General features: G+C 41.4%; 1 protein-coding gene across 1 annotated transcript in view; it reads right to left on the bottom strand.

Moving 5' to 3' along the window:
- Positions 1-2,689: 2,689 nt before the first annotated feature.
- The window catches only part of IPMK (inositol polyphosphate multikinase), a 130,848-nt gene continuing 108,916 nt past the window's right edge, over positions 2,690-24,621 (bottom strand). The window contains exon 6 of the mRNA XM_069240976.1: positions 2,690-14,831. Coding sequence (XP_069097077.1) covers positions 14,185-14,831 — 647 coding nt within the window. The 3' untranslated portion in view covers positions 2,690-14,184. The remainder of the gene's footprint in view (positions 14,832-24,621) is intronic.

Raw genomic sequence — 24,621 nt, 5'->3', positions numbered from 1 at the left:
TGATGCAGTTCTTTGGTGCCTGCGGTTGCAGGGGGAAGATTCCGTCGACCCACGGGAGATTTCTTCGGAGCTTCTAGTGCAGAGAGGAGGCAGACTACCCCCACAGCATGCACCACCAGGAAAACAGTCGAGAAGGCGGCAGGATCAGCGTTACAGAGTTGCAGTAGTCGTCTTTGCTACTTTATTGCAGTTTTGCAGGCTTCCAGCGCGGTCAGCAGTCGATTCCTTGGCAGAAGGTGAAGAGAGAGATACAGAGGAATTCGGATGAGCTCTTGCATTCGTTATCTAAGGAATCCCAAGAGACAGAGACCCTAAATAGCCAGAAAAGAGGGTTTGGCTACCTAGGAGAGAGGATAGGCTAGCAACACCTGAAGGAGCCTATCAGAAGGAGTCTCTGACATCACCTGGTGGCACTGGCCACTCAGAGCAGTCCAGTGTGCCAGCAGCACCTCTGTTTCCAAGATGGCAGAGGTCTGGAGCACACTGGAGGAGCTCTGGGCACCTCCCAAGGGAGGTACAGGTCAGGGGAGTGGTCACTCCCCTTTCCTTTGTTCAGTTTCGCGCCAGAGCAGGGCTAAGGGGTCCCTGAACCGGTGTAGACTGGCTTATGCAGAAATGGGCACCATGTGTGCCCATGAATGCATTTCCAGAGGCTGGGGGAGGCTACTCCTCCCCTGCCTTCACACCATTTTCCAAAGGGAGAGGGTGTAACACCCTCTCTCAGAGGAAGTCCTTTGTTCTGCCATCCTGGGCCAGGCCTGGCTGGACCCCAGGAGGGCAGAAGCCTGTCTGAGGGGCTGGCAGCAGCAGCAGCGGAACCCCGGGAAAGGCAGTTTGGCAGTACCAGGGTCTGTGCTACAGACCACTGGGATCATGAGATTGTGCCAACTATGCCAGGATGGTATAGAGGGGGCAATTCCATGATCATAGACATGTTACATGGCCATATTCGGAGTTACCATTGTGAAGCTACATATAGGTAGTGACCTATATGTAGTGCACGCGTGTAATGGTGTCCCCCGCACTCACAAAGTCCGGGGAATTGGCCCTGAACAATGTGGGGGCACCTTGGCTAGTGCCAGGGTGCCCTCACACTAAGTAACTTAGCACCCAACCTTTACCAGGTAAAGGTTAGACATATAGGTGACTTATAAGTTACTTAAGTGCAGTGTAAAATGGCTGTGAAATAACGTGGACATTATTTCACTCAGGCTGCAGTGGCAGGCCTGTGTAAGAATTGTCAGAGCTCCCTATGGGTGGCAAAAGAAATGCTGCAGCCCATAGGGATCTCCTGGAACCCCAATACCCTGGGTACCTCAGTACCATATACTAGGGAATTATAAGGGTGTTCCAGTAAGCCAATATAAATTGGTAAAATTGGTCACTAGCCTGTTAGTGACAATTTGAAAGTAATGAGAGAGCATAACCACTGAGGTTCTGGTTAGCTGAGCCTCAGTGAGACAGTTAGGCACCACACAGGGAACACATACATATAGGCCACAAACTTTTGAGCACTGGGGTCCTGACTAGCAGGATCCCAGTGACACATAACAAACATACTAAAAACATAGGGTTTTCACTATGAGCACTGGGCCCTGGCTAGCAGGATCCCAGTGAGACAGTGAAAACACCCTGACATACACTCACAAACAGGCCAAAAGTGGGGGTAACAAGGCTAGAAAGAGGCTACTTTCTCACAGAGTGTGGCACTTTTTCCTACCCAGAAGCCTCTGTCCTGCCACTCTAAAAATGGCAGAACCCTTCATCGGCTGTACAGACCATGTAGCCCACCCTAGGGGTGTGGCTAGCCTTCTGGGGGATTATGCCTCCTGAATATTAAACTTTCCCACCTGCAGGGTGTAAATGTGCCTTGGGGCAAGGGGACGGTTTTTGCCTCCTCTGAGGGGACAGCCTGCTTGCGTATAAGAGGTGGTGCAGCCTTTGAAGCTCACCGCCTTGGTGTGCCACTGCACTAGCCATCCTGCCAGGGAGGGAGGAGTCACCTCCTTCCCAGGAAGGCCTTTGTTTCTGACTCCTGGGAGTGATCACACCTCATATCAGAGGGGTTAGATTCCTTCTTAGCGGCAGTGGCTGTAGGCGGTCAGCCACGGCACAGGAAAGGCTGGTTCAACCAGGTAGGCAACCTTGAAGGCAGCCATCTAGGTTCAGGTCACATTAAATCTGACTTTGGTATCAAATGTCTTCTTGTCAAACATGATATATTTCAGTGGAGTCATATTACAATACAATACAATACAATACAATACAATACTGGAGCTGGCAACCGTGAGGTGACTAGGTGTCAGCCCATGTTATCCTATGGTCCCCTGATCATTTATATTAGCCCCGAATAGACAGAAGGAACATATAAGCTTACGCTTATATGTTCACACCCTTAATATTATGCAACCTGCATCCTGGGCTCAGGAGGCCTACCTCAGGGGTCACGGACATATACTAAAAATAGTGCATAGGCTTTATCACACATGGTGAGTGCAAAGCAGAGTTTGAACACTTTGCACTTTCCATGAAATCTGCAATGACAGACCTGCTGTCATATGTTTACTTGTGTCACTCTGGGTGGCACAAATAGTGCTTCAGGCTGTGGTGACCTCTGTAACAGTAAGCGAAATATAGGTTTACAGTACTGAATACCAATCCCAGCAAATAAGAAATTCAAAAAGTAAAATTCTGCTGAAGAATAATTTTATTTGCAGTTGATTATAATCAAACATACACATATAAAGTGATCAAAATGTCAGTTAATTACAAAAATTATACTATAGTTTATTAGATTTATTGACAGACTATTAGCACATACACACCCTGCCTTCTGATTGTTTTACAAATTAAAATCAGATTCACAATCAAAACAAATTCAAATAGATTAAAACACAATGTACAGTTCCCAACCAAATATTATGAGATTAGACAGGTACATTCATTCATCAAATGTTAGCATCCACAGTCAATAGTTTAGGTGCAGCGTCCGAAGCTTACATACTGTTTCCAGTTCAAATCCAAGCAAATTAAAGTGTCCATGTGCCATCACTCATTATTCGGGTGCAAAATATCAGATTCGTCGAACAAAAACTTTACTTTTCAAAAGTAAGGACTTCAATCTCCTTGGGTAAAGCTACTCAGTAAAAACACAATGTTAAACCTTAGACTGGCTCATTACAGAACCATGTGTATGTTTTAGGCAACTGGATAATTTACACTCAGTGTTTAAAATGTCAGAAGACAAGAAGTATAAAATGCATCCCTTCAGTGGCAATGTATTCCATCCATACCTAATACTGCAATTTCAAATATGGCTCAAGTTGGACAAAAGTATTACATTGGCTATAATGGAGATTGGGGAGCAGTTTGGACATTGGTAATCAAATAGCCTATGAATGTCATGGTGCTGAAATTAATCAAAATTTGGTAATGTCTCCTTTTCTTACATACAACTACAAATTCAAACTTGACATCAACAGATTTACAAAAGCATGGAAAATGTTTTGAGGATGGTGACAAATCAGTGACACAATATAGGACCACCTACTTGACCAACGGAATACATGCTCCTGAGTTCATAAAGAAAAGCATTCATAGGCTATGCAGAGCAGCCGTTATGGCTGACACAGAATTACATATTGGAGAAAACCTAGTGAATTACTAGAAACATTTAGTGAGTGTAGGAGGCCAACTGCAATGCAGAAGAGGATGCCTGTTTTACAGAACTCTGGCATTTATCAAGTCAATCCATACATAGCCTTATTCTGAAGTAATGTCTACTGGCAAACCAACCTACAGTGCTTACAACCTCCGCTGGCAATGAAGCTGGTTCTTTCCCCTTTGAAGTCTGCTGAACCACTTGGTTTCCACTTTATTCAGTTTTGCAATATTTAGGGAAACAGGAATGTAGACGGCATCCACTTAAAGCACAAAGGTCTAAAGTTCCCTCACTTTTTAGGGAAACTTAGAAAGTGATGTCCGTGTATAGAAGTATATTCAGTTGAAGCAGAGAAGAAGAGGAATTAAGTGTTGTTTATTAAAAGAAAATCCCTCAAACTTCTAAAGGCTGCGCACATTTTCATGCTCCTCTGGTCAAAGGCAATGCATTCTAGAGGCTCTAGCCAGGTTTCCCCACAACACACCTGGATAAGCAATTTTTAAAGAAGGTTCTCCTACACATACCACAAAGACAGTACAGGAAGAATATTTTGTTACATTTCGAAAGAACAGTTTAATATGTGTGGAGAAGGAATGGAGCTTCTGCTGCTCCTTGTACGGAGCGTCCACTCTTGAGCGTGTGCCAATACCTTTCAAAGAGGATGAAGCTGCTGAATTTGAATTACTTTTCCTCTCAAATTCTGTCTGGAGCAGAAGACTGTCTATACCCAATTCATTATGCTACAATATCTCTAGCATGTTGGGGCAAACATTCACAAAACTTAGTAACATCCCACTATGGACTCGGTTTCAAACTAAAAAGACACATCTATCATCTTTGGGTCCAAGGCACCTACTGTACTAACTAGGATTCTCAAAATATTTTTCAAAATGCAGCAGGATAGAAGTCTCATTCTTTCTCTAAAGCACAAGGCCACTCAAATCTCCTTGCTGCTAAAGTTCCTACTTAATTTCAATTTCTAAGAGTACAAAGGAGAGAAGGGCCTTTGCAGTTAAAAAGCAAGGAAATATTCACATAAGATACAGAATTCATTTGGTGAGACTAAGATTCAAATTGATTTGAGGAACACATGCTGAGGACAGAAAAAACTCAAGTTTCATCAACTAGAAAGCAGCTTACGACCAAAATCCTTTAGTCACAGGCTTTGTATGTATCAGTCAACAATTAAATCACACAGAAAATCTGCATTCATGGACAGGAGACATATGTTCCCAGCACAAGCACAAAAATAAGAGTGCCCATAGACATCAGCTCCACATATGACACATTCTAGGCTTCTTTTCACCAATCCGTTGAAATAAAATGGTGGCAGGTAAGATTAAGTGGCCACAACCAAGAAATAGGGATGCATCTTGTACCCTTGCATTGCACATTTAAAACAGAGAAGTCCCAGTTACTTGCTCAAAATAAGATGGCAAAAGGTAAATTAAATAAAGGGTGCTAGACAAATGTAAACATTATTTAAAAATCATTTAAATACAGTTTGTCCCGAAGCTGACATATAAACCTTTTTCTTTTCTGCAAGTGGCTAAGCGTATCATTACAGTGGACAGGAAATATATGTTTCTTTCTGCACTTACTGTATACTTAAGCAATTGCATGCATATATTAAAAATATTACCTATTAGAAGTTCATTTCATGGAAAGATTTTAAAATTACAGGTAATACTAGTATTTATTTATTTATTACACTGGATGACATTAACGGATTATCAAAACCTAGTGAAGGTGCTGGAGAGTTAATGTGACAAAATACAATGCACACAGCATTTTTTATGAAACACAGAAAAAGACTGAAGTATTTAAACATTTATGTGAAACTTTTTGTAGAAAATGGAAACGGTTGGAAATCTGACTTATCCTATGGTATCCAATATGTGTTGTACTCTTCCAAAAAACATAAGTGTAGGGAAACATTTGACTTTGGTACTTTCATAGAAATGATATCCACCATATTAAACCAGGTTAATACATCTCAATGTATTTACTACATATGGGTGGTTTCTGTGCTGCAATGTATTGTTAGTTGCAAGAAGTATATATTTATTTTTTTAATGTAGTAATATCACTGAAGAGTACCTCAACAAGCGCTTTCATTTTTTAAATCTCCAAGTGTTTATTAAATTCTAGCTAAGAGACTGATGTGATTGTACAACTGCATTTTTCACAAATAAAATAAATGTGGGATAGTAACATTTTAAACAATACATTTACTTCATTTAAAAGTAGAATATGAGGACACTTATAGATAGTAATCATATTAAAGTTCTGTTCAACAAGTATGTATTCAGCGTTGCTTCCTGTTTCACCACACGGTACCCCATGCAGGATTAAAGGCACTCCTTTGAAACAGTTAAAACAAAACTTTTAAACTTTGTTAGTCAAAATACTTGTAATACATCTGTAAACATGAAGGTATTGAAATTCAAGAAGTAGATTTGTTTTGCCTGACGCACTATATACATATTTTACATTTTAATCATAGGAATGTTCAAATCTTTAAAGCTATCCAAGTTACTGCGAGTATCTCCCCAACTATTACTTCATACTAAAATCAGAATAATACATTTAATCTTACTGTGATTTGAAAAGCATTTCATACTAACATGTTCAGTACTAACCCAATGTAAATCCACAACCCAAATAGATTAAAATTTTGCACAAGTCCTTCATACATATCTAACAAGCAATACAATCATATCAATCAACACAATCAAACGAAGAACAAGGGAAAAACAAGGGAAAAAATGAAATGCATGTATATTTCAGCAAAATAAAAACAGTGTATGTATACAATTATTTTTCATATTCACAATTTTAGGATTAACCTTGAGTTATTTTTTTATATAAGTAAACTTTAAAATGGTGGATTTATCACATGCCAAAGCATCTTGTTTTCCAGAAATCCAAAAGTGCAAGTATTTCATGAAATTATTAAGTGATAAAGGAAAGTATCACAATACTTCAATTATGTAATAATTCCCAGTTACAGTTGTTAAAAAACAAAAAATAAATGTATTGCAAAGAATAATGGTTACATACCCTCTACAACATCATGCTCCCATTCCTAAGTGTTTGCGGAGTATTCAGTTGTATTTATTTTACTATGCAACTATTGTTCTCTGGTGTCACAAATTAATTTGTTACAGAGTTGATATTTCATCTCTTTATACAACCATCACATAGTAAAAACAATAGGTTTGTGACAAATATTTAAAAATGCATCAAAGGTGAGATAAAAATAAAATGTAACTTAGACAGTGTACATATTATCCCCATCAAATTGGTACGGATTAAAGCATATGGAAGGAATGGGTCTTTTCAGATATATTTAGATGCTTTCAAATAACTAATATAATTCATTTCATTGTGAAGTATCCTGCACGTATTTAAGATGGGCTAACAATATGTAACCATTATTTACTTTCAGCTCTAAATAACTACTTCAAATAAATGTTGCAGACAAATCTCTTATGCACAGGTCATTTTATGAAAATTCCAAATAGAAAGATGTCTTTTGAAGTATTCAATTAACAGAAGCATCACACAAATCTACACAGCAAATGATAACGCCAATGAATTCAAATTAACCAATAAAACTAAATTAGCAAGGGTCCATCCATAAAGGATAACACACAAAAACTTCCTAGGAAAGGCACATGCTGGGGCAAAAACATGTTGAAGAAGAGCAATATACTACGTAAGATATTTTACACGTCCTCTCCTTTGTGATCAACAACGTGTGAACTAATTCCAGCCAATGAACTGGCAAGGGTTAATAACAATGGAGAGACAAGTATTAACTTTGGAGAAAATGCACTCCTCAGCCATGTTTTTTTCATGCTAAGAGAAAATAGGTGAGAGCTCATGAATGGTAGGAAAAGAACTACAATGACCTTAAAAACTGCTTTTTCATTATTAGTGTAAGCACTACAATAGTGAATGTAAAAAGCACTGTAGTCAATAAATGAACAGCCCCATATTAAAACAAAAAATTAAAAATACTGAAGTAATCATCTAGGAACCATATTTGACAGGTATGACACTTATGTAAATTGTTGAATTCATCAGCAATATCAATTAAATGTAATGAAAATAATTAACTTGTTACCGTCTTATAAAGGGGCTTAATTTCAAGATTTTGGCGACCATTACAAACTATTTGGTATTCACAATTGTGGTTTATCATGCTGCATCATGTATTAAACACTACCACTGCCATAAGGTGCGGCCATTTACTTATGTCAGTCACGTACAGTATAAACTTACACGTACTTGCTTTTGTAAACCCTGTGAAAATGATACTCATCTTGTAAAGACAAATAAGGTCAACATGGTGCACTAGTTTACATAATTTCTTTATGATATCTGAGTGTACAGCAACAGAACTTTCACAAAAATATTATAAGACCCAAAAATATTAAAGCCAATTACAATGTTTGGCAAATCCCAAAAAGGCAGTGTTCTGTCTTGCAAGTGAACATGAGATTGACTTCAAACATAAAAGTTCTTGGAAACCTAAAACATGACTGATGTTCTTCAACTACATAGAAATTAAAGTGCTAACATGTGTTTTTGCATTGATTCAGTCAACTAGACCCAATAGGCTTGCAGGGATATTGCAACATAACACAGAACCAACATCAAACATTCCCAAGAGAAAATCTTCTCCTAGACCCATAAATTCAGGGGAAGAGGGGATGAATAGAAAGGTATGTTCTATTATAACAGCATTACCAACTACATTCTGACTCTATGTGCAGAGATTGCTTCGACATTCTTCTCCTAGCTGTTAGAGACAACATTTTCAAATTTATTTAAAAAAACCAACCTTGAAACAGAAACTGGAATAGACAAATTACAGAATCAAGGATAAACGTGTGAAGCATGTAGAGTTGGATACAAAGCAGACAGAAAAAGGGCACTAAGGATAGGTCTGGATTCCTTATGCACCATCAAAGTTAGTCACTCTACTTCAGCAAAATGGAAGCAAACTATTAAAATGTTACTCAATCAATCACATAGCCAACAAAATAAAATAACAACCTTTGATCTCAATGAGACTTTTTCATTTTGAAAATAGCAAAGATATTAAGACGGTTGCAACAGCTGAAGTGGGCATGTCATTACAGGCATGAGAAGCAAGTCAAATATGTGGTCCCAAATGAGTTCTACAGCTGGAAGTTATCAACTGATAAGTCAGATCAAAAACGCCCACAAATTTATTTTTAAAAATATTTTGAAAAAAATCAATGTGACAATCTGACAAACACGGCAATTTGTAATATTGCTGATCAAAATAGAAGATGCAAGATTAATCTCCAGCTTCACTGAAGGCTAGGAACGATCACAAATCATATTTCAATCCTTGGAAACGGCAATGAGAAAGAAGGAACTATTGATCTTCCAGAAAGGATTCAACACATAGAAAATGTAAGACGACCCACATTTTCAAATAAGCTAAATATTTTAAGTTAAAAAAAGATGATCTTGCTTGTTACTAAATTAGGAGTAGCTTGTTACTAAATTATGAGTAATCTCTATGACATTCTGCCATGAGAAACCTAATCTTTTAAAAGCTCACAGGTTAAAATTAATGATGTGTAAGCTTTTTCCAAACAAGTGTAACTTTCTTGAAATTCTGAAATAAATGTATAACTAAAAACAAACCTCACAGAACAAAAGTAATACAACGTATTTCAGAGCTCTAAAGTTTTACAGTCATTATACTATATTCTAACTTATGTGTTTGGAAAAATGTTAAGTCTATTTTAAAGATACTTAAAGTATTTAAGACATAGTATCAAAGAATAGTATAACCTGTCCAAAAAAGATGATGGGATAAAAAAATAAAATAAAAAAAAAAGTGTCAAAATGGTTCATTTAAGATGCGAAATGTCACTCACTATTACTAACTTGATTTTCTTGAAACAAGACAGTTTATTTCTAAATTTTGAATAGTTATCCATTTAAATAGTTTCTAATTATTTTACGTTTGGTTACATTTTGTTTAACAGTTTGTGAAGGGTGCTTGGTTTGGAAAGCATTGCTTTCAATCTTTTTCTCTCTGGTCATTCATTCCCAATTGGAAATATATGTTTGGTTTTTGATACACTTCAAAATAACAATATTTTCAGGATGCTTTAAAGAGACCATATCTCACCACATGCATTCAGTAAAAAAAAAAAAAAAAAAATGCAGCCTTATCCTAGTGTGCACATTTGATCTGCCACCTTACCCGTAAGTGTTTGCCTTTAATGTGCTGGGTGGTAGCGGACCTTCAGATCAATGTCCTGTGACAGTCAAAAGCTACTCAGCCTCAATTCTCCCTTTGCACCATGGTAACCTGAGGTGCTAGGACAATGTACGTGAAGATGGAAAATGATTTATGGATATAAATGGCTACCCTAGAGGAGAAAAGACGTGAGTGAAATGCAATGTACAGAAGAACGAGAAGCCTACAATAAAAATCTACGAGTTAGGTGTGGTCTGACGGAATACAAGAAACTGAAGACTACTAAGAAATTAAAGGTGGCAGAGTTATTGAGGAAGAAGAGGTGAGTTTGGAAGAAGGTGTTCATTCTTTGTAAGATACATTATTTTTTAAACTGCAAAGCAGAGAAGAACCTTCTCGATAAACACTCTTGATGTCTCAGTCTCTATTTTAGACTGATAAAAGCTGGGAAAGTTCATTTATCATGCTCCCACTCAAGAAATGTAGAATTGAAATGAAAGAATGTAAGCTTTGAAACATTATTTTTACCAGGTTAATTTCTTCTCCCGGTTAAAACAAGGGATGTAACTTTTCCTCAGTTCAGACAATGTTCAGGATGAAAGGGTGTTTTTCAAAGCACACGACTTTGCAGCAAAATATGTTCTAAGATCAAATGGAAAATGGATTTCTCGTGTTATGGTTTGGTGGCTGTTAATAAAAGACATATGCATCTTTGTATTTAAACAGATCTTGAAATGTTTTAGAAATAAAATTAATGAAATAGAAATGTTCAATCTTTTAAATTTAAAAGGTGATCCACACATAATTAAAATCTTTTTAAAAACATAGCATCTCGAAAATACATTCAGATGTCCCATTTTAAATTATGTATGAACCTGTCTCTAATACGGTAGTCTGAACCTAGAGAAAATCTCTTCACCACCACAGCCTTTTTTGGTCATCATCGCGGAATTACTCTACATGTGAGACCATCATCTTCTAGGAAACAGAATTCTTATAAGACAAGATATGTGACGGACACATACCGGCTACACAAACAACCATTTCTTTTTAGCCAACACCAAAGCACTAAGTATGCTCAGACTCCATGCATAGACAGTATAGGAATTGCAAAAATAAAGGGCCTAATCTGAGTAATAAAGATCGGTTATAAATCATCTTGACTACATTTTCACCTTTTCTTCATAAGAACAGTTTTTAAATATTGAAAACCTTCTAAAATCAAAAAGGAAGACATTTCTGATGAATGGAAGCAATTGAAGACAGATCACCATGAACACACAGGTTAAGGGTATCAAAGAAGCTTTGTGTAGAGTCCAGGTCAGCAGTATGTTCATGAAGCAGCAATGTAAGCATGGCTGGGGGAAATGCTTGGATGTGCAACCCAGGAGACTGCTTCTGTAGGCTGGGAAAATTGTAGTGTACAAGGCTCCTGAAAGAAGTAGTGTACTAGGCCTTTGCCGTGGACGCTCAGGATAGGACAACTCCATAGGGATACAATTAGGGTCTTGCTACACAAAGTAACTCTTGTGAAGTAGCTGCTGCAACGTGTAACCGGTGGAGACCTTACTTTGCTAACAAGTCTTAATTACCGTAGGCAAAGAAATCTGGAGTCCAAATGGCTGTTGTAAGCACTAACTTCAGTAATATGCAGCCGCAAATTTTCTGAGAAAAATATTCCATTGATAGGATATGAACTTGGTCTGGGATGTGTTTCAATGGTTTGTGTCAAGAAAGGGAGATTGAGGAAAGTTGCACACTTATCTGGAATAAAGTGATAACCTATTAGGTTTCCAGGCTCCAAAAGTTGATCTCTTAGGAAAGAAAAACTGCAGTATACATATACCAGCTGAAACAAACTAGGCAGTTGAACAGGAAAAAATTGAGAATTTGGTATAGTACACATAAATTAAATTGAATACCTTGGTCTACTTCTGTAGAACACTACAGCTTACATGCAGTGCATTCATGGACCCCGTTCTCTGCCCAAAACACCTGAAACTGCTACTCTCCATTGACATACAACATCCATTTGCACAGGAAAAAAAGTAGGATTCCTCAGTGAAACTCTGCTGTAAGTGCAATGCACCACTCAAATATTTGCTGGTGTTTGCCAGGGCAATGCCCATGTTCACGGGTTCGAATTTCATACAGCAGTGCACCAGTAACAAATGTGCACATTCAGCATTATAAGATGATCAAAATTGTTCAAGAGATCACATTTTATATGGAGATAAGAGTTTTACTACTTTTCCCAGCTTTCCATCACTTTTAGCTAAATAAAGGTTTGTGGGGTGAAACAGATGATTTCGTCTATCAGGTGTAGGCAAATCCTGAGAGAAAACATATTAACATTATAAAGGAAAAATGGGCAAGACTGTTCATTTTGCAGTGCTAAAAGAAGCTTAAATTTAAAGTAGCATGTACGATGTTGATATAACTATCACAGGTTCAAAAGAGTGTTAAAAATGTTGACATTTAGAAGCATTAAAAAGGAACCCCATCAACAGAATAAGGTGAGTGACTTGATTTGTAAGGCATGTGACAACAAAGACTAGGCTAATGAGCTATTATCCTCAATACTAAGATGTCTTTTAAGAGTTCAACGTCATAAACAGAAGGTCTCTTACACATGGAGCAAAAACCTGCATGTCAAATGGGAACGCTGCCATTCTTAAGCCCAGTTTTACAGGTGTGGTGTTTGCCCCTCACAATAAACTTTTTTCCTACAAGCATGTTTCTCCTCAAAATATGAACATTAGGCCCTCATCAAATCCTGGACTTACCAATGAGCACTGGGCAGATTTTGTTTTGGTGATATTGGGAAACGATCATCGCTACCCGCTGGCACATTTGTTATTCTACTTAGCATTTCCAGTTTAATAGGCAAAACCCTACCATGACAACACATTATCCATATTTGTTTGGAATCCAAGGAAAATATCACAGTGCTTTCACCAACCAATACATTTATCTATATAACCAAATAAAACATAAAAACCAACATCAATATTGCCTTATTACTAGATCTATAGTTATCCAGTCTCAATTAAATTAGTCACAAAATTGTGAAGACCCAAAATCCAGAAAACAAAGCAGCATAAATCTCATTGTCTGTTTGAGCTCTCCCCCATAAATAAGACAGTGCTGCATTATGTAGAAATATATATCCTAACCAATGTATAAGGAGACTACGTGGAGGAGAGGTATGTATATACACAAAAGAACATCCCAGAGTTTACTTCAGACAAACAACATATAACATAATTGTAAGTAGCCATTATAAATTTAGCTTTGTCTACAGAAGGACTAGCTTGAAAGCAAGTTACATAAACAAAAAAGGAAACACTCTTTCCACAGCCTACTTTATTACACTAATAACAATGAAGTGCGATGAGCAAAGCAAAAAGATAACTTCTTTGAAAGACTGTCACTAGCAGAATGGGCTATTTGACTACATTGAATGTAAATGTGTTTAAAGGCTCTTGTGTTGTGATTAATCTGTCTTATTTCAAGTTCTTTCTGCATATATGCATGGCAAACAATCTTGGAACATCCTTTGATCACCAGTGTTGTACCAAATTGCTCTAAATACACAGTACCAATGGTTCGGTGTCAAGGGTGAATGGCTAGATACATTTTTAATCAAAGGAAGATTAACAAAAAACCCAGTTACGGAAAATGGCAATAAACCAATCAATCAAATAAATCCATCCTCATAATTTCGTCATACTAGTGGGTGCAGCAGAATTATATTCATGACATCACAACTAAGTACTTGTGACCATAAATTAATTTTGTTGCAATCAATCCCATACATTTATATTAATAGTGCTGAGGAGATCCACAAAAAATATTAAGCTCTGGCTTGTCCGTTTGATCAAATCAGACTTCTTACAGACTACACAAAAGATTTGTCACCTGCACCATTAATTTTGCAAGTTGGTCTTTTCTTCTGATTTGAAACTAAGCCTTTGCTTTACCTTTACAGCCCCAACAGTTTTGGTATACTACCAATGGCTCAGCTTCTCCATTTTTCCAGTTCAAGGACGCACAAATACCAGTTTAAGAACGTGCAAATACCAGTTTCTTTTTCCTGAGTAAGACTATAAAAAGTTAAATCTTTCTGACAAAAGTAGAAAGGCTAATATAGAATAGTAGAATCACAATAACCCACCTAAACAGAATTACAAGTGCATACATTATTCATCTTTTGTTGCTCATATAGTTCTCACTGGACCTAACAAATGCGATTCGGCTGAACTAGTCAGTGTGCTAAAATATTTTGCAGAACTTCAATTAAATGCTTCAGTCCATAGATATAACCCTCATCCCTTGCATTGCTCGGGAATACGTGAGCAAAGTCTATCATCCTCACTTCGACATCTTCACTATTCTTGAGTATGGTGGGGATATGGCAGAAGATGCTTTCCAGTTGAGACGCCACATTTCCATTGAGGTGTTCCTCTGAAACACTCATATTGCTCTCCCCTGAGTTGTCTGGGTCCATGGGTTCTACTTTTGGGGAGACCTGGCTGTGGAGCCTTTTACAGCATACTTTCTTACAGCACACTTTCTTATTGCGTGCACACACTTCTGAAAGGCTTCTTCCGACTGAGGGCTCTATTGTTCCATTTTCCGAGGAATCAACTAGTTGAATGTTGTTGTTATGTTCCAAGGATTTCTCTGGTAGGGGTCCATTGAGCATGCCTTGCTTTTCTACCCAAGTTTCTGCACCCAATGGTGTAGTCATTTGCTGAGATGAACCTTCGTAAACAAACAACAAAGAGCTTGCATAAAAGTGCAGCCTGTCCTGACTTTCAAACCACTGCAAGATTTGATGTATTTTCTCAATACTCGCAGCAATTGCATCTTTTCTTAAAGTGCCACCATTACGAAAAAAACGAGAAACTCCTATAAAAAAGAAAAAAAGAGAATGGAGAGCAATATTTAAGATGTGTACAGTTAAGTAATGCATTTGAATGGGTCACAAATACCATTTGTTACTGTAACATATACATTTGAACTGCAACATCTTATTTGCTTCCAGCTTTAGTGCCACAGATCTACACTACCAGAATTACTTTGATATGATCAAATGCAATAACCAATTTCCAAACACAATGTATTATTGTTGTTTTCGACACTCCCACGCAGCCTCAGTAACACAAGACTGTATGCTCTAACAGTGGTACAGCAGAGCCACAACTTACTCCTGGATAGAGGTGTGTCCAATAAACTATAATTAAAGAAGACTCATTCTGATTTAATGTATTGACTGGGGCCCGTTAGCACACTCACTGTCGACACCGCTCATGTATGTTTTGGCCTAACAATACTTATCTTCTGGTCAGCCTAGCAATGGGCACCCCATTTCAACCCAAGCAACAAGCATGTTTGAAGCATTTATCCCACCTCTTTTCGAAGTTAATAAGATGGAAACATTCACCCAGGTATGTGAGATCATCTACCTAAGAACAGCAGAGAAAATGGAACAGAACATTGATGAAGCATTTCTATAAAGCCTCATATATTCCTCATAGCAGCATAAGGCGAACTCGCCAGAAAAGGGGGATTACTCGAAATAGCAGGGCTCGACTCCCATTGTTATACGTTTATTCTCACCCTTTTATTTTTCACACTAAAAAAGTGGGCAAATATTGGCTAAAACGGCTTCTGTAACATGATATGGGATGAAAATGGGAATCAAAAACCCTTTCAAAGGTTTGCCTTCAACATTTATGTTCTTGTGAAGTATCACAACCAAATGGAAGGGACTCTCCTGTCAACTCGCACTACAAAAGTAGTGAAACAGATATAAAGGGATTTAACGAAGAACTATTCACCATTTTTAGGCTTTGTCTAATTGCTTGATATACATCAGGGCTCTCTGGCCCAATCAACACAAGGAGACAAGTCCACTAGCCTTCACTACTCAGTGGACAATAGGCAATGACAAGTACTGATGAACTTAAGGTCTGTCACAATTGTTGTCCCTAGAAATTCTAACTCTAAAAAATAAAAAGATGAGTTTGATGATTTTCAGGCAAAGCATTACATTCAAATTAAGTTATCAGATTATTTTGCAGAGAACTGGTTCAATACTTAAATCTCTCCGCAAGGCTTTGACAATGAAATTGACAGTTGGCTGTAAAAAGATCAGCTTTCCCTGATAGGGTTTTGATGGAGGTAAAACCACAGCAGCTGTTATGCAATTCCAGAATAAACCAGGCAAAAATGACTGAGTGTACCTTTAGCAGGTGACAGCTCGTGTACTGCAGACAAAACCTGAGCTAAATATCAAGAAGCTGCTACGATGGTGAAAGCAGAGACAAAAAAGCAAAAAATGTGAGTTCTGTATTTCTAAAGCAGCAGACAAGGGTGTTGCGCTTTAAAGGGGAATACTCTAAACGAGTGGTTGTCAGCCTTTTGAATCATGTGGACCCGCACTTCATTATTACTGGAACCTAAGGACCCCAATGAAACACTACTGGAACCCGGGGACCCCCCACTGAGTCATTAGCTGAAGCAGGAGAACCCCAGCTTAACCATTTTCAATGGCTGGAAACGCAAAACAATACACACAAAATAAAGAAACAAGCATTTTTCAAATAAATACACAACATTTTTTATCATTTATTTAATTCACAAACAAATATAAAAAAATAAATGTAAGTGATGGACGTTTTCAAAATTCATTTGAGGCCACTAGTTGTCCATACTGCAATCTGTTTGATGCACTTGCACTGCTTCGACAAATCAAAATGAGGACAACAACTTAATTTTAGCCTCCAAATTTAAATTCCTTCACATTTATAGAACATTTTAAAATGTTCAGTTACATTTAGATTTTTTAAATTCTATATACCCTTTGTTAATCTGATAATATTTAATTTTCTGAGCAGTCGGGGACCCCTTGAGTAAGCTTCGTGGACACCCAGAGGTCCCCAGAACACTGGTTGGGCACCACTGCTCTAACAAAGTGCATGTAAAAAAAAAAAAATCACTAGTTAGAGCTAGGTTTGTTCACACGGGTCATTTGAATGGGGAACATTATGTGTGCTCACAGCCTGTGTGCAAGTGGAGATGGTAATTTAAAGCTGCAACGCACCATGGCTCGGTTAAGATATGCTTGTGGTCATATTTTTTTAAAGTGGAAATCAGAAGTTTTTTGTACGTATTGGAATAACTCCAATGTCCAGGGACACTGCCAACGTACATAAAGAAAACTTGCTTCATCATTCTGCTTACCTTTCTCTGTGATGCAGCACCTACAAATTAAAGGCTCTTGATCCTGCAACAGCACTCTAATCAATTCCTTTCTTCAACCACTTCCTTGTTTTCCCTGCTACTTCAGGCTAGCACCCCTAATCACATATTTTCCCAGAAATCTTTCTCTATCCAGCTGCAAGCATTCAGGGGCTTGTTTTTTGCAGAGGCAAGGGCTTGCTTTTAAGGTGCAACAAGCTTTTGACTGACAGGTTAAGGGCTTTTGTGCAATAAGACAGAGTTAAGATGACTGGTTGGTAAAGACACTCACCTTGTTAGATCTGTCAATCGCAGTGGAGACAGTACCAGGCACAATAGTGCTGATCAGGAAAGCAATCAAAAATTACATAAGAAGTAATTACATGTAATTACAAACTAGACCAGAGTAAGGAGCGTTCTTGTCATACTAAGCCTCAAAGAAAATGTCAACCAACTGCCTTTTGCTCCCCTAACTCCTTGACCTGAAGCAATTAATGTTGGTACATTTCTAGAACCAGCTACTACTTGCTTTTTACTTGCTCCTCTACCTTGCGAGCAGTTTCTTGACCATTCTGGCCCATGTGACAGGTCAGAACTAAATTTAATTTGCACTGGGGAATGATGAATTGTCTGGGAGGAAACAAATGTTGGAGACCTTTAAGGAACCTCCTCACCACAGGTGACTTGAACAACGAAGTATTGTCGAGAAAATGGAAGAATGCCAAAAGCAGCCCTTATCTGTGTCCAGAGCAAAGCCCTGCTGGGCCAAACAGAGTACAAAAAGTGAATCCCGGGAAAGGGGTGCAGAGAGAGGGCTCACAGTACTGGATGCACACCATGCCACAAATTTGTCCCAGCTGAAGGCTTCTACCGTCTGGTGGATTGGCGCCTGGCTGCCAGATTAACATCACAGACTTTGGGATGAAGGTCAAAAGCTGTCAATTGTTTCCGCTCAATCTCTACACACAAAGGAGGAAGGGACAGAGTTGCAGTTTTCAGATTCTCCCCTGCTGCTGCAACAGAAGATACTACCAAAGAAGCAGCCTGACTGGAGGACCGATGCTCATGCTCAATTTCTCAGGATCCCAGACACTTTGTGCCCAACCCTGAACCACATGAATGACTTGGGCCAGGTCGTTCCTGATCTTCTTAAGAACTCTGAGCAGGAGTGGTGACTGTGGAAAGACGTACAAGAGTCCGGAACTGCACTTGAAATTAAAAGTGTCTCCATGCAAGAGCTGCCTTGGAAACTCCAAGGTGCAGAAGTGCTGACACTGCATTGTCTTGGCAGTGGCAAATAGATCTAACCTATGTTCTCTCCATTCTTGAAAGAGACCTCGCACCAGCTCTTGACGGAGATGCCATTTGTGATCAGCTAGGCTTCTACAGCTGAGTTTGTCTTCCCTGGCATTCAGAGAGCCCACCATGTGTTGAATCTCCAGGGAAATCCAATGCCATTCAAGCCATGTCCACAGATGCAAGGCCTCTAAGCATATGGTCCACAACCCCAGCCTGTCCTAAGTTGTTAAGGCCAAAGCTATCTATCAAATTTAAAATAGTCAAACTCTAACTATTATGGCTGACCTATGCCGTCTAATTAATTTAATAGAAGTGGGGAATGGTGCAGGTGTTTTCTTTGAACACTCGAGGGAAGGAAGGCCTTTGATGTCGATCGGCTCACCCGAAGATCCAACAGGTTGATGTGGACCAGGAACTCTGCCGGAGACCAGATTTGTCTGATCTCTACCTCTTCAAGATGGCCACCCCAGCACAGAAGTGACACATCTGTCACTTGTAGGAGGCTGGCCTGGCTTGTAGTGGGTACCAAGGGGTACTTACACTCTGTACCAGGTCCAGTTATCCCTTATTAGTGTAGAAGAGGTGTTTCTAGCAGCTTAGGCTGATAGAAGGTAGCTATAGCAGAGCAGCTTAGGCTGAACTAGGAGACATGCAAAGCTCCTACTATACCACTGGTGTCATATGCACAATATCATAAGAAAACACAATACACAGATATACTAAAAATAAAGGTACTTTATTTTTATGACAATATGCCAAAAGTATCTCAGTGAGTACCCTCAGTATGAGGATGCCAAATATACACAAGATATATGTACACAATACCAAAAATATGCAGTAATAGCAAAAGGAAGTAATGCAAGCAATGTAGAATTACAGTAGATTGCAATAGGAGCACATAGGTATAGGGGCAACACAAACCATATACTCCAAAAGTGGAATGCGAACCACGAATAGACCCCTGGGACTGTAAGAAAACAGTGAGGGTTAGAAAAATAGCCCACCCCAAGGCCCTGAAAAGTAGGTGTAAAGTGCACCTATATTCCCCAGAGAGCACAGAAGTCGCGATAGGGGAATTCTGCAAGGAAGACCAACACCAGCAAAGTAACCAAAGTGGATTTCCGGACGAGAGTACCTGTGGAACAAGGGGACCAAGTCCAAGAGTCGCGACAAAGTCGAGATTGGGCAGATGCCCAGGAAATGCCAACTGAGGGTGAAAAGAAGCTGCCACCGGATGGTAGAAGCTGTGGATTCTGCAAGAACGAAGAGGGCTAGGAACTTCCCCTTTGGAGGATGGATGTCCCACGTCGTGAAGAAGCTTGCAGAGGTGTTCCCATGCAGAAAGACCGCAAACAAGCCGTGCTAGCTGCAAGGGTCGCGGTTAGGGTTTTTGGATGCTGCTGTGGCCCAGGAGGGACCAGGATGTCGCCACTTGGATGAGGAGACAGAGGGGGCGCCCAGCAAGTCAGGAAGCCCTCACAGAAGCAGGCAGCACCCGCAGAACTACCGGAACAGGCACTTGGAAGAGGAGTGAATCGGAGCTCATACGAAGACACAAAAGGGAGTCCCACGACACCGGAGGACAACTCAGGAGGTTGTGCACTGCAGGTTAGAGTGTCGGGGAGCCAGGCTTGGCTGTGCACGAAGGAAATCCTGGAAGAGTGCACAGGAGCCGGAGCAGCTGCAAATCACGCGGTACCTAGCAATGCAGTCTAGCGTGGGGAGGCAAGGACTTACCTCCGCCAAACTTGGACTGAAGAGTCACTGGACTTTGGGAGTCACTTGGACAGAGTTGCTGAGTTCCAGGGACCACGCTCGTCGTGCTGAGAGGGGACCCAGAGGACCGGTGATGCAGTCTTTTGTTGCCTGCGGTTGCAGGGGGAGGATTCCGTCGTCCCACAGGAGATTTCTTCAGAGCTCCTGGTGCAAGAAGGAGGCATGCTACCACCAGAGCATGCACCAACAGGAAACAGGCGAGAAAGCGGCAGGATCAGCGATACAAGGTTGCAGTAGTCGTCTTTGCTACTTTGTTGCGGTTTTGCAGGCGTCCTGAGCAGTCAGCGGTCGATCCTTTGGCAGAAGGTGAAGAGAGAGATTCAGAGGAACTCTGATGAGCTCTTGCATTCGTTATCTAAAGAATTCCCCAAAGCAGAGACCATAAATAGCCAGAAAAGGAGGTTTGGCTACCTAGGAAGGAGGATAGGCTAGCAACACTGGTAAGAGCCTATCAGAAGGAGTCTCTGACGTCACCTGCTGGCACTGGCCACTCAGAGCAGTCCAGTGTGCCAGCAGCACCTCTGTTTCCAAGATGGCAGAGGTCTGGAGCACACTGGATGAGCTCTGGGCACCTCCCATGGGAGGTGCAGGTCAGGGGAGTGGTCACTCCCCTTTCCTTTGTCCTGTTTCGCGCCAGAGCAGGGCTGGGGCGATCCCTGAACCGGTGTAGACTGGCTTATGCAGAGATAGGCACCATCTGTGCCCATCAAAGCATTTCCAGAGGCTGGGGGAGGCTACTCCTCCCCAGCCCGGACACCTTTTTCCAAAGGGAGAGGGTGTAACACCCTCTCTTTGAGGAAGTCCTTTGTTCTGCCTTCCTGGGACAGGCCTGGCTGGACCCCAGGAGGGCAGAAACCTGTCTGAGGGGTTGGCAGCAGCAGCAGCTGCAGTGAAACCCCGGGAAAGGCAGTTTGGCAGTACCCGGGTCTGTGCTAGAGACTCGGGGGATCATGGAATTGTCTCCCCAATGCCAGAATGGCATTGAGGTGACAATTCCATGATCTTAGACATGTTACATGGCCATGTTCGGAGTTACCATTGTGACGCTATACATAGGTAGTGACCTATGTATAGTGCACGCGTGAAATGGTGTCCCCGCACTCACAAAGTCTGGGGAATTTGCCCTGAACAATGTGGGGGCACCTTGGCTAGTGCCAGGGTGCTCACACATGAAGTAACTTTGCACTCAACCTTCACCAGGTGAAAGTTGGGCATATAGGTGACTTATAAGTTACTTAAATGCAGTGGTAAATGGCTGTGAAATAACGTGGACGTTATTTCACTCAGGCTGCAGTGGCAGGCCTGTGTAAGAATTGTCAGAGCTCCCTATGGGTGGCAAAAGAAATGCTGCAGCCCATAGGGATCTCCTGGAACCCCAATACCCTGGGTACCTCAGTACCATATACTCGGGAATTATAAGGGTGTTCCAGTATGCCAATGTGAATTGGTAAAATTGGTCACTAGCCTGTTAGTGACAATTTTGATATACAGAGAGCATAACCACTGAGGTTCTGGTTAGCAGAGCCTCAGTGAGACAGTTAGGCATCACACAGGGAACACATACATATAGGCCACAAACTTATGAGCACTGGGGTCCTGGCTAGCAGGGTCCCAGTGACACATAACAAACATACTGAAAGCATAGGGTTTTCACTATGAGCACTGGGCCCTGGCTAGCAGGATCCCAGTGAGACAGTGAAAACACCCTGACATATACTCACAAGCAGGCCAAAAGTGGGGGTAACAAGGCTAGAAAGAGGCTACTTTCTCACATCACTACAGTCAGCTGTGGCTGGAAAGGCGAGAGGGGTCTGCAGCTGACTGGATCCTGATTCGTCAGCCACCACTGCAGGTCTTTTGTAGTTCTCTCAGATATCTGGACCATGCCAGAGAGATTTCCCTAAATCTGTGCCCACTGGCACTTTGGGTCCTATTGCAGGGCCATCAGCGGCCCACAGGCATTTGCAAACAGGAGGATGAAGGAGGTCATAAGACCCAACAGTCTCAGAGTCAGTCGCCATTTAGGGGCAGGGATAGGCCCATAACTGCACAGAACAGCTCAGATGAAAGGGAGCTTCTAAGAAGGATTCAGGTGCGACTTCAGCATGTTTATCGTGAACCCCAGCAACTGAAGGAGGTCCATTGTATTCTGGAGGTGGGAGGCGACTGCCTGGGGCGAGCCCCCCTTTAACAGCCAATCACTGAGGTTAAGGAATACAGGCTGCAGATGTGCCTCAACCATCACCATCACCTTTTGTGAACATCCCAGGGGCAATGGTGAGGCTGAAAGGAAGCACAGTAAACTGGAGTTGCTATTGGCACACCGTGAACTGCAGGTAACACCTATTGGCAGGCAGGACAGAGATGTGTCCTGCAGGTCCAACGCTGCCATCCAGTCTCCAGATACCAGGGCAGACACGGCTTCAGCTAGTGTGAGCTTACTGAACTTCTACTTTTCCAGGAAGAAGTTGAGAAGGTGCAAGTCTAGGATATGACAAAGGACTCTGTCTTCTTGGGCACCTGAAAGCAGCAAGAATAGCAACCACAACCGATTTCTGATGCTGGCACGCTCTTGATGGCTTCCTTGACCAAGAGTGCCAAAACTTCCTGACAGATTTAGGAGAGATGATCGTAAGCGGGTGGCATGGTTGGTGGTCTCTCCAAAAAGAGGATGGATAGTGCCTTTGGAGTATCTGTAAAACCCATCTATCAGGTGTTATTGCCTGCCAGTGGTGCAGATGATAGCGTACCTAGCCACCCAGGTACTCATACTGGTATGAGGGCACACTAAAGGGGTTTGGAGGCTGCCTAAGAGATGGTGGCCTTGATCGACATCTAGCTAGTGGCCCCACGTGATCAAGGGAAACTGCACCCTCAGCAGTGAAATGTCTGGGAAACCTGTTGGACTTGGTGGCTAGATGGGAATGGACACGGCTTGGAGTCCCTTCCATAGCCACAAAAGGGGTGGAAGGCGGATAGGACCAAGGACTTGGTTGTAGCTCTGCTATCCTTGAAGTGCTACAGCGATGAGTCCACCTGCTCACCAAAACGGCAAGGGCCAATAAAGATGCCATGTCCACAAGTGAAGCTTGGACATCCACGGAAAAAACAGTGGTTCTCAACTAGGTGCCCTGCCTAAAGGCAAACATGATGAAATCACTCTGCCCTGCGAGTCAGTCTCATCTAGTCAGAATCTGACGGTTAATTTCACTACGTCTCTGCCGTCAGGAAATTGTCCTGTGCACAGGAGTCTCTGTGCCAGGCTTGGACTAAGTGTTGAGGAGGACATTGGTAAGGGCTTAATTAAATGGGAGTGAAAGTTCACAGAAGGCGGCTTGCAAAAGGAGCAACTCTGTCAAGATGTGCATCTTGTTGGCCACTGAAGGCAGCTGAAAGTCCAAGACCTCAGCCCCTCTTTCCACCACCATAGTGATTGAAGCACTCTCCTCTGTAGCAATGTTAGGAGGAGAGAGAGCATGCGAGTATCCAAAGTCATGTCTAACCCACTGCCATCCACCAGTTCCTCGTACCAGTTGTCCTCTTTCATTTAGGGGATGCTGGAATCCGTAAGGGTCCTCAGATTCCTCCCATTTGTCTCGCTCTCCAGGCCTGTCGAAAGAAAAAGGCACTGTCTCCAACTCGGACGGCATGACCCCAATAGGCAACAGTTTTGGATGACGCCGGTTCAGCTCCATGTCAGAGTCAGGAATGACAATAGGGATGTGACGCAGTGGGGCGTCAAGGAAGTTCACGATCTCATGGGCACCGCAGCTCCAGTTCTAGCACCAGATCCAAAGAGCCCAACTGGTGCGCTGGTGAGAATCCAATGGAGGCTTGTCCCAAACCCATGAGGCCTGGAGGCACTCCAGGGGGGTATTGGGCCACCCAAATATGAGGTGCATGGCCTCATAGAACTCTTTCAGTTGGGCGGGGCTTACTCTGATTCAGGGAAAGTAAGTGAGGCATGGAGCAGACCCTGGTGCAGGCTCCACCAAGGAGTGGTGGCTGGAGTGCTGATGCTGCTGCACCTCTTCCATGGATTGACACGCACAGTAAAGTCAAAGACTTCTTTTAACTTCCTCTTGCAGTAGGACTTAGGCTACAACTTTGATCGGGACAATGACCATCAGGTATGGCTCTAGGAGCAGTCCCAACCCTCTGTGCAACTGGGATCTTGAACGTCACGGGCCATCAAGCAGTGAGGAGTTTGTGGGAGTGCTCACTCATCGCCTTCAGGTGCAAGGCACAGCGGTCCTAGAGTCCCTCTCCAAACACCACAGACACACCAAGTTAGGTCTGTCACAGACACCTGCCCATGGCAAACACCTCATGGTTTGAAACTCGTAGGTTTCTTGGGGGACACGCTTGTCACACCAGGAGA

The sequence above is a fragment of the Pleurodeles waltl genome, chromosome 6 (genome assembly GCF_031143425.1).
Source record: "Pleurodeles waltl isolate 20211129_DDA chromosome 6, aPleWal1.hap1.20221129, whole genome shotgun sequence".
NCBI classification, from domain to species: domain Eukaryota; kingdom Metazoa; phylum Chordata; class Amphibia; order Caudata; family Salamandridae; genus Pleurodeles; species Pleurodeles waltl.
This window is presented reverse-complemented; position numbering and strand designations above follow the sequence as displayed.